Below are 10195 nucleotides of genomic sequence, written 5' to 3'. Positions count from 1 at the left end.
CCCCCTGTCTCAGCTCTAAATTCGACTCCATCAGTTGAGTCGGTCTGTTTACCCGGAGATAGTCCTCCACCCCTTTCTCCTTCATCCAGATTCTGACCCAAACCAACCGAGGCGGTCCCTGTTCCTGCAACATCCTCTCCATCTCGCTGTGTTGACTGGAGAATAATACAAACAAGGAATAAGATATGGAATAGTCTGGTGAGATTATGGAATGACATACTATATAAGAATAATTTCATTGTATTGAGACTTACAACGAACTTTGTATGGGTACCCATACCATCAGAAGCACCAGTATGTGTAGTGGGTCGATCGGGATTAACCTCTGAATTGTTGAAATCATCATTCTGACCTGGGAATGGTGACGAATGTCTCTCAGGACTGAACCCATACGTTGGTCCCATATCCGCACCTCTAAGCCGAGACTTCAGTAACTGATTGATCTTATCAAACTCCCCTGTGACCTTACTTTCCAAATGGGCAATCGCGGATGTAGCTGCTTGTAAGTCGGTTCAAAGGCCTCCCACTTCAGAATTAAAATGGCCCTTCAAACTCAGAATATAGCCCTCATACATTGCAATAACCTTCTCCTCGTATGCGTCAGCTGCACGCCTAAGTAATGTTTGGACATCAAAATGGAAACTCTCACCACCATGCGGGGCACCCGAGGGGTTAGCTGATGATTTCCCTCTCGGATCTCCAGGGTAACCACCACTCTCTACGCCACCATGATGAGCGTTATCCTTTTCAACCGGCTCGGGAACATTTTCATCACTTGACTCCGAAGTTTGTGCATGACCCTTCTTCAGTTTAACCTCATCCGCTTTCACACCACCTGACCAAGTATTATGCTCAAATGGGTAATCATCGTCAATCAAAGCAACCATGGTATCAACACTCGTATCTTCCTTATCTCCCAACCCACGATAAAGATCCTCACCCTCTTCATCTGTGCTAATCAAAGACCGTACATATGCATGCGACACAAATATACGGTAGAGAGAGTAAGTAGTCACAGTATGGTCAAATAAAATCAAGTATAGGTACATGGAAAGGAAATAGTATGATTTTAATTGACATATGGAATGACATATATATGAGATAGTCAAAAAATATTGACTAACCTGTCCCAGTTGATCAACCGTCTTGGCCGAGACAATGTTGACCACCACCTTTCTATCAACAACCCTGCTGATAATTTCTTCGCTCGACAGGGTGGAATCTGCTAGAGGATCCGCACCGCCAGTCTTAATAATGATAGAAGGACATGCAGTCACAGTAACCAATACCATCGCATGGGTAAATCCTTGAATGGCCATTGTATCCTTCACATAATTAACAGCAGATCTTGCTTTTGTACTTCTAACAGTCAGTATAAATGACTCCCTGTCCCATGGATACTTCATGAAAGCGTCAAGATCACCAAGCATGCTCACTATTTCGGGTCTGATTTTTGTTGTCCCACAAGTTGGACACAGAATCCCTTCCACCAATACCAACAACGAAAGCCGCAAACGGGTTAACCGATCCTTGTATTTTTTACCCTTCACAAGCCGCTCCATGATCCATCCAGGTGTGGGCTTCTCCTCCCCACGAAATAAATCATCCCATATTGACATAGATGATTTGCCTTTACCGGACGCCTTCCCTCGCCCAATACCTTTCTCGGCGGCTTCTCCAGTTAACCCAACGCCGTCGCCACAGTTCAGTCCGGTGACCAGAGCAAAGTCTTGTATGGCATAGCGTATCGGCTTCCCAACGAAGATCCACCAAAGTTCATACTCCTTTGCAGTTAGCAACTGACGTGAGAGGCAGTAATGGAGGAACATTACTGAAAAAGTATGCGAACCCATCTGCAAAACTCTCCGGAACTGCGACTCATTCAACATTTCCAAGTCTTCTTCCTCTAGTGCACTCTTTATGATGTCAATCCACCGTAGGTTGAAGTAGTTATTAACCCGTTTCCGCCCTGATGGTTCTGAACCCGCCTCAAACATTCTCAGAGGAAGACCTAATTCGTCCATTTTGTCACTGCCAAGCATGAAAACAATACAACCCGTAAGACTAACGGAGACAGTAAATACAGTAGCTACGTACACTACTATTCTATATACATATAGAATGCGATTCCAGCTAGTGAAATGGTATAGTATGTGCAGAAATATGAAGTAGAAGAGTTTGCAAACTTAACAAAAATCAATTACAATTCAATATAGTTATATATTGTACAGATAACTACGGATCAAAACAAAGAAACCAAAAAAATGAAAACGATAGACAGTGAAATGGGTTTCATAATCCTCATTCTAGTATTGATGTAACCGATTTCCGTTGCTATCTGATACTAAATATCTCTCCTTACCGAGATGGCAATAACAAACTCTATAGAATGAAAACAATACCACACATAAAAAAAGAGATTCACAATAAATGGAATAGCAAACGACATTACTATGTTATTCACATACTATATTGCAATTGAAAATACGAAAATGGTCTAGTATGGTCAGTTTTATGAAATATCTCAAGTCCTAGAGTGAACAATTAAACCACTTTACATTCAAAATCCTATTTTCGTGTACATATAATGACGGGTGAAAACCAAATAAACAGAAAACCGAAAGCGACCACACAGTAATCACAGTTACAATCTTCCAAACAAAGGCACGAAATCGATTTTTGTTTCTATCTGGAATTTACTACCACGTGCAAAGACCAGTAAATCGATACACTACATAGGAGAGATAGACAATTAAAGCTCTCGTATTGTTGAAAAGAACAAAGAAACGGAGAACAAGACTCAATTCCGGTCGGAGTAACTGGAAATTTTGACAAAATAGAAAAGTAAAATCGAACTCACGGGAGTACCAGATGCGTTCTTGCCGGAATAAGAACTGTAGAATGCCTTCCGTGTTCCGATTCGTCGGTGCGTAAAGTAATATCGCGGTGACGAGCAGTTTAAAGTCTGCCAACACACAGCGTGAATTTACGGTGGTGATGCAAGAGAAGAATAGTGTTTAGTTTACAGAGAAAAGTATGGTAAAGTAAAAAAGGATTATGTGGGGTAATGATGCGCCACGACAGTTTAGTGAACAATTAATGTTTTAAAGTTAATCTTTATTTTTTGCCCGTAACTCCCGGTTAATAAGGAGGGCAATATGACAATATTTTATAAAAGGTGAACCATATATCGGTGAGTTAGGGAAATTAGCCATCGAGTGAATTATGCGGTTATTGAACGTCATACAGCGCAATTCCCCATTTTTAAACTCGCTCATATCTTTGAGCACATCAAACTCACTCATCTTTTTTTTTTTTTTTTTAAATTGAAATATTATAAAATTTTAAAACCCGATAAACGGGGATACAATGTTTATTACAGACCAGACTTCGACCAAAAGTTTATCTAGACTCAAATATCATATGACTAGCTTCGCATCAACCACCTAAACCGACACATTCCGCTAGACAAATCCACAATCCCTAGATAACCGATTCCCGTTCTCAACCGTTGTCGCTAAATCTCGAGACTGGTGGGTTTAACCTCGTTTCATCGAATGTCGGCGTTCTCGGGACGACGCCTGAGGTAGCTGGGTTTCGGGATCTTGTCAAAGTCTATAGTCTCCATTTTCAATGAGCGCAAGACGAACAATTGAAGAGGGTGTCGGAGTAGCCATACCTTGAGTAGAGCCACCGCAACGAGAACTATACCATCTCTCCAAGACGTCACAGACAGACAGGCCTGCAGCTACAGACCTGAATCCCCTAAGAGACACACTGGACTGAGATGAACACCCGTCTGGCCGCATCGAACAGTGCAAGAAACGGGTTGAAACATCGCAACTCTCTGACCATTAAGCCTCCAAACCTGCACAGAAAAGTCAAGCTACACCACCACACAAACTCAAGTGAACTCGTGAGGCGCTGGGATGTGAGCATAGACCAAGCGTGGCACCAAGACGATCTACGACTGCAGTCAAGACCGTCACAACGCCTGAAGTCTTCGAGAACCGAAGAAAAATATTCTGAGCCCGTTAGGATCCAGTCTCCGGAGCCGAGAGAGACAGATCAACGATGATAAACTAGAGACAGCACTCCGAACAAGAAAGCCGTCGCCTTCTCTCGGAGGTAAATAGAAAGGAAGTAGCATAGAGGAGGTGCGAGGCGAGGAAGCACCGCGAGAAGCCATCGAGGGGCCATAGACGACCGCCTGTCAAAACCACCCATAGAAACTACACAAACCGTAACAGAAACCTGTATCATCCCTCCTGCATACAAGGTCTCAAGATTCGCCACCGTGTTAATGAGAACCACCGGAGCACCCCTGAGAACGGTTAGGAAGACACTAGCGCTCAACGACACCGTCAAGCACAAAAATGACACCACCGCTCTCGTCAGAACAACCAACCAGAACCGGCAAAGACCCTCCATCGTAGACGAGAAGAGCTAACCGTACCTCCTCCGCACTTGCAATGAATCCGGAAGAGATCTAGAGTTGAAAACGTTCTGCCTCCTCAGTCCAAAAAGCCGACTACCCCCACGAACCGTCACTCCACATCCTCGCCGTAAAACCAGAGGAAGCAGTGTCGCCGTCGGAGCCGTGACCCGTCGCGAATCGAGCCCTTCCCGGAGCAAAACCCTAGTCCAGATCCGCGTGCATATCGGAAGAGAATAACATAGAACGATGGAGCAGCAAACAGAAAACAAAACTAAGCCGACGATGACGCCTCCGGCGCCGGTACGCGCTCGCACGCGCGGCCGGACGCCAGAGCTATATGTATTTTAGTTTTGAGTCGCGAGAGAGAAAGTTATCTTGATAAGTTAATTAATGCTCACTCTCATCTCTTTTCTTTCGTTGACTTATAAACAAATAAGTTCATCAAGCATCAAAGTAGAAAATCTCTCATCAGCTCCTCATTTGATGATGATCCATAAGGTTCTAACAACTTTGTCTGGCTACTACTTCACTAGCTTCGCTCATAAAGAGACCATTCATCTGATTACATGAGCATTGTTTTTTGGTGACGACAGATGCTGAAAGAAGATGAATAACGTAACAATTCTACTCAACACAAACACATCTCTATTTTCTTGTTCTGTTTTTATACAGATCATATAATACAATGTATAGACACTTACACTATATGCTATATAGGAATGAGAGAGAGAGGAGGGACAATTAGAGAGTGTTCCTCAAGAACTGTACAACAAAGTAGACAATTGCAAGAAACAATGCAACCTGATAGAAATCTCTTTCGAAGCTGTCGTCTCTTTGGAAATACTGCATCATTAACAACATTATCTTAGTCTACAAATAGAGGACTGTGTTAGTTACGCAATAGTAAGTGGAAGCTGACCTTAGTAGGATCGGTTGGATCACGATATATCTCTGTATCCTCTTTCCGAGTTGTGAAAGTGGCGGTTATGTCTTTGGTGGCATCGGCCAAGTCTTTAGCGGATTCAGAAGCAGCAAAGAGGCGGCGGGATGTCCAGAAATAGGCTTGAGCAATAGGGGAAGATGAGGATGAGTCCCAAGACTCTTCATGCTCAATCACTTGGCCACTGATCTGGTTAAGAGTAAATTCAGATTTGACTTTGATGACCAGATCTCCACTTACAGCACCAAGAATAGATTTGGGTTTTCCTTTGACTGTCCATCTAATACGCAAGACGCTGGTTGATAACATCACCATCTCCTGTATCGTCTACAGATATACATAGACATCATTTATACACATGTAAGAACATTACTTATAATCAAATATGTTAAAAAGGAAGGGATCATTTCTCACCACAGTGGGACTCTCTAACCCACTAGTGATCCACATTGGTCTTTTATACTTCTCACGACCTGTAAAACTTCTGACCGAATCCTGCAATCACTATCAGTCACGATGTATTTACTTATTGCCAAGTAATATTTTCAAAAGATCACAAAGGAAATAATGAAAAGTGACAAAAGTCTTGCTTCTCTTTATAATGTAAGAACTAAGAACTATGTCATTCTATTTATGAACTGCCTAAAAGACAAGAAGGACGTGCCTACAAATTTTGGTTGTAGACTGCCTGAAGATGGAAGATAAATATAAAAGTGTGAAGGAAAATGTACCTTAAATTTAACAGAAACAGCGTAGCAAGCAAAGGCGCGGTTGCTTTCTCTGATTTCAAGAATGTCGCGAGCAAGTTGTCGAGCAGTGGATTCGACCTGGGGGCTACTTGTGCACTCAAACTCATTGCATAGTTCCCCAAAGTCAATCTTATCGACAAGCTTATCCGCTTCTGATTTATCAACGGATACTTCAGTCCTGCTGGAACTATTCAAAACTGAGAATGAAAACACGAGATCAGTTACATTAGTAAGATGGGGTTACAATCATTAGAATCACTCAACCACCTGAAGATAAAAACCATAACACAAAAGGAGCCAAACCGTCTCGGATGACTCAGACACCACATGCATGCATAACAAAATAAATCTTAATATCCATGAGATTATACATGGATTAAAAGTTCTGTGTTATAACTCTCCATTGTTGTAAATACCTGCGGAGCTTTTTCGATCTTATGATTGCTCATTAAAGGAGAGGGTAACCAAACAGAAAGAAGGTAGAAGGTGAGATCACAGATCTCTGTTATATTAAACTAAGGCTTCATACTGGTGAAATCACTCATCAACCCTATAAAGCTAACAAGAGTTGGAATCCTAATTCAGAGGCAAACACGATCACATTTAAAAATAAAAATAAGACTCCACAATTACTCATATATATAAACATGGACAAGAGAAGAGTGATGTACCTCGGGGAAGACGGTGAAGGATCTTAGAAGAAAGCAAAGAGGGGCGGAAGAAGCGCCGGAGAAGGGCGGAGGAGGGAGGAGAAGCAGAAGGGACTAGGAAGGAGGAGGAGGAAGCAGCCATTTTTCCATTATGATTCTTTTGTTCAATGTGTGGCTTAAGGTTTTAATGGATACGCTTGAGTTTCTCATTTTTGTGGCTTTTAAAATTTTAAGACCATGCTTTTGGATAAGGTTTTCTTTTCTGACAGATTTTTTTTTAATTTGATTTTGTGAGTTAAATCATATCAAATTCTTTGGACTTGAGAGATCTCAAAACAGGTTAAAGACAGTCTCATAAACAAACAAACAAACAATCCATTAAAAAAAGCTTCAAGCATCTGACTTTTGTGTTTCCGAAAAGCACTAAAGATAATCAAAGTTTTATGTTTTATTAGAAGATATATAAGAAAAGAAAAAACAGATTCGTCTTTGGTCGCTCACTCACTCTTCTTCCTCAGCCTCTTCCAGCCAATTCACAAACGGCTCCAATCCCTTCACAAACGTTTGCCTACAACAACACACCCGATCTTTACTAAAAGACTCCTATTAATAAAAATAAACAACCTTATTTTCCAAAGCATAATTTTACCTGCCCTTGGGGTTGCTCCCTTTGCGGTACCAATGGAGAATAGTGTCTTCAGCAAGCACATCAAGCTCATACAAAGACCTCACTACCTCTGGAAACACTTTCATCAGCTTTGCATCCTCATAGCATTGCATCTGTACTTTGTACATCAGCTCCATCTCCATTTTCCCGTTGCTGCAGAACGTGTTCAGAAGCGGTGCCCATGTCTTCACCTTTACCACCACACACAAATAATAACAAAGCTTTAACAGCAAAAACAATATTCCAACAACAACTCTAGAGACAAAAAAAACTCACTTGGCGTAATACAGAGTTTGAGTTTTGCTGCTGGTTTTTCCCAGACCATTGAACAGCATCCATTATCCCGTCCCAGATCACACGCACAACCTCAATCTCTGGCAGTTTAGCATCTTTCACCTGTTGCTTCACCGTTTCAATCACCTCATCTATGTTAATCTCCTCCGTTACTTGGCTCGTAAGGACCTCTTTTATTTCCTTCAGCTTCACCTCAAATATTTTCTTTTCATTGTACTCTACCAGAGCTGTCAATCCTGCCTTGCTTTTAAATCACAAGAGTACATACACTAGTGACTAACGAAGCTGATGTAATAAAATTGAATGTAGCAAAATAGAAACTCACGTGAAATGCTCAGAGAAACATTCAGTAGTCCGCTTAGTGGGTGGAAGAAAGTCCAAGAGTTTGTCTTCCATCTTGCCACGCCTCAGAATAGCAATCAAGTCATCAAGGCTGTTCTCAACCAAATACTCATTGAAGAAGTCAGTCACAAAAGTGAGCACTATCCCTTTGGCAACAAGGTTATCCTTAAGCAGCGGCTGGAAGACGGTCTCTGCAGGCAACCCCGAGAGCTTCTGGGAAAAGGCGAGGGCTGTGAATATGGCAAGCTTCTTCCTCTCGCTCTCCTCGAAAAGCTCGAGCGACTGCAAGAACCTCCGGGTAACATTTTCGAGGTTCTTAATAAGGAAAGGTTTCCTACGCAGGATTTTCTGAATGTAAACAACTGATGGTAAGATAGCTTCACGGTTTGGTTCACAGTCGATAATAGAGTAAGGATGGCGTTCCCCTTCGTCAGATTTCACAGAACCGGTTTGTGTACGTCCTCCAATGAAAACAACCTTAAAACAATAAATGAACCAGACTACTAGATGAATATTCATAAATGTTGGAGATCTTAGGGAAGAAGACGTGTGATAGGAAGAAGAGTTACCTCAAAGAAAATATCGCCGTATCTAGAGAAATTAAGATCAGATGACTCAATGGTCTTGGCAACAAGTTCCTGAAAAAACAAAGGTATAAGATAGGGTGCAAGTAGGAAACTGAGAAGGAGATGAATAGACTTACGAGATCACCAGCATTATCGAGATAAATCAGGACAACAGCATCAGAGAAAGCAGCAGGGTCCAAAGGTGCAGCAATATTCCTTTTGCGGGTCTTAATCCGCGTTCCTCTGCACATTACCAAAGAAAATTAGTTTATAAAGACAAGCAAGTTCACTAAACATTTCTCTAAAAAACAAATTGAAAGGTTCACAATTTGATACATGACTATGCACAAGAGAAAACTCTTACCACAGCTTGAAGATAACATAACTCAGTTAGTTTTTTTTTTTTAAGACAAGCAGTTCAGAGATTAAGGACTCTAAACGTTCACTAAACATTTCTCTTAACAACAAACGGAAAGGTTCGCTATTTGGTTTCAAAGTAGTTCAACATACATGAATGTTTGTACAAGAGAAAACTCTTACCACATCTTGAAGATCAGTTAATTTAAGAAAAAAAAAGGAGAACGCAAGCATTAACATCAAAATATTAACATTAAATTTCCATGGACAAATTACAAAGAAGGATAAGCTCAGACTAGAAAACTTTTAAATTCAGTTTAACCTACTAATGAACAAAGTATACATACCCGAGAGTGGGCTTCTCCTTTGAGCTGCAGGCAAAAAGACCATAAAAATAGATTAGTGATTGAAAAAAAAAAAGTAGATGCTTTAAAAAAAAAGGAACCCTAGAAGTGATTCGATTAATTGAAGAGCCCTAATTAAATAGATTCCAGAAACCTCTAAATTCAATCAAGAAGAGCGAACATCGAGAGACGGATAGGGTCCAATTAAAAAAAAAAAAAAGAAGCAGAAGAAAATTTCAAATGGAAGAGATGAGATCTGTGTCCCCGATACCAACACAAGAAATGAAATCGGCAAAAAAGAAGAAGAAGCAGATTCTTCATTTCATCAGAAGAGGATGAAAGCTTACCTCATAAACCAATATGTAGAAAAGATCAAAGGTAGGTAGGGACTAGGGAGGGATGTACGAATATGGATGTTCTTCAAGTTTGCGTTTCTGCACAAAATCGAGCTTCGTCTCGACGCTATAAAGGAAAGAAGAATTGGTAAACAATAGAATATTGTTATGACGATTTTGACCCTCATGTCCCCCTAACCTATGTTAAAATCAATTCCGTTCCGGTTCACATCCGGTTACTCACATTTCTCTTTAATCCGTGAATCAAACCGAACTAGCCCATCTTTGTAATTGATTAACCAAAAACTTATTAAGCTTCCAAAGAGTTTCGTTCATAAAGTGAAACGTTATGACCATTCTGATCCCCAACATGAACACCATTTATTCTGGAAAAGGTGCAATCAAAATCGAAACAGCATCATGGTTTACTCCAAACCGGTCGTTGCCCACAACCTGCTTCGACGTAATTCCTCAACCGGTTTTTGTATGTAGTGCTTGCCACCCCCCCCCCCC

The 10195-nt window shown here is 41.1% G+C and overlaps 3 protein-coding genes across 3 annotated transcripts; all 3 read right to left on the bottom strand.

Moving 5' to 3' along the window:
- Nucleotides 1-512: 512 nt before the first annotated feature.
- On the bottom strand, nucleotides 513-2024 carry LOC106323526. Its single transcript, XM_013761634.1, has 2 exons — nucleotides 1125-2024; nucleotides 513-908 (listed from the first exon to the last, which is right to left on the bottom strand). The coding sequence occupies exons 1-2, from the start codon at nucleotides 2022-2024 to the stop codon at nucleotides 513-515; spliced, it is 1296 nt and encodes a 431-aa protein (XP_013617088.1).
- A 3017-nt stretch (nucleotides 2025-5041) lies between these two features.
- On the bottom strand, nucleotides 5042-6989 carry LOC106327334. Its single transcript, XM_013765462.1, has 5 exons — nucleotides 6799-6989; nucleotides 6110-6324; nucleotides 5793-5873; nucleotides 5358-5705; nucleotides 5042-5281 (listed from the first exon to the last, which is right to left on the bottom strand). The coding sequence occupies exons 1-5, from the start codon at nucleotides 6917-6919 to the stop codon at nucleotides 5180-5182; spliced, it is 867 nt and encodes a 288-aa protein (XP_013620916.1). The 5' UTR covers nucleotides 6920-6989; the 3' UTR covers nucleotides 5042-5179.
- A 125-nt stretch (nucleotides 6990-7114) lies between these two features.
- On the bottom strand, nucleotides 7115-9842 carry LOC106327333 (basic leucine zipper and W2 domain-containing protein 1-A). The gene is made up of 8 exons (XM_013765461.1): nucleotides 9695-9842; nucleotides 9351-9374; nucleotides 8784-8889; nucleotides 8650-8718; nucleotides 8064-8557; nucleotides 7721-7982; nucleotides 7427-7635; nucleotides 7115-7345 (listed from the first exon to the last, which is right to left on the bottom strand). Exons 1-8 carry the CDS (start codon nucleotides 9697-9699, stop codon nucleotides 7279-7281), a joined length of 1236 nt encoding a protein of 411 aa, XP_013620915.1. The 5' UTR covers nucleotides 9700-9842; the 3' UTR covers nucleotides 7115-7278.
- Between the last annotated feature and the right edge of the window lie 353 nt (nucleotides 9843-10195).

Source organism: Brassica oleracea, chromosome C2 (genome assembly GCF_000695525.1).
Source record: "Brassica oleracea var. oleracea cultivar TO1000 chromosome C2, BOL, whole genome shotgun sequence".
Classification (NCBI taxonomy): Eukaryota; Viridiplantae; Streptophyta; class Magnoliopsida; order Brassicales; family Brassicaceae; genus Brassica; species Brassica oleracea.
The sequence above is the reverse complement of the archived record's forward strand: the minus strand, read 5'-3'. Positions and strand labels throughout refer to the sequence as shown.

Coding starts and splice junctions, on each gene's coding strand:
- LOC106323526 (XM_013761634.1), bottom strand. CDS start 2,024: ATGGACGAATTAGGTCTTCCTCTGAGAATGTTTGAGGCGGGTTCAGAA. Junction 909..1,124: donor CGGTTGATCAACTGGGACAG/GTTAGTCAATAT, acceptor TTGGGAGATAAG/GAAGATACGAGTGTTGATAC.
- LOC106327333 (XM_013765461.1), bottom strand. Junction 8,890..9,350: donor AAGGAGAAGCCCACTCTCGG/GTATGTATACTT, acceptor GGTAATGTGCAG/AGGAACGCGGATTAAGACCC. Junction 8,719..8,783: donor TCGATAATGCTGGTGATCTC/GTAAGTCTATTC, acceptor TTGTTTTTTCAG/GAACTTGTTGCCAAGACCAT.
- LOC106327334 (XM_013765462.1), bottom strand. CDS start 6,919: ATGGCTGCTTCCTCCTCCTCCTTCCTAGTCCCTTCTGCTTCTCCTCCC. Junction 5,706..5,792: donor GGTTAGAGAGTCCCACTGTG/GTGAGAAATGAT, acceptor GTATATCTGTAG/ACGATACAGGAGATGGTGAT. Junction 5,282..5,357: donor ATCCAACCGATCCTACTAAG/GTCAGCTTCCAC, acceptor TTAATGATGCAG/TATTTCCAAAGAGACGACAG.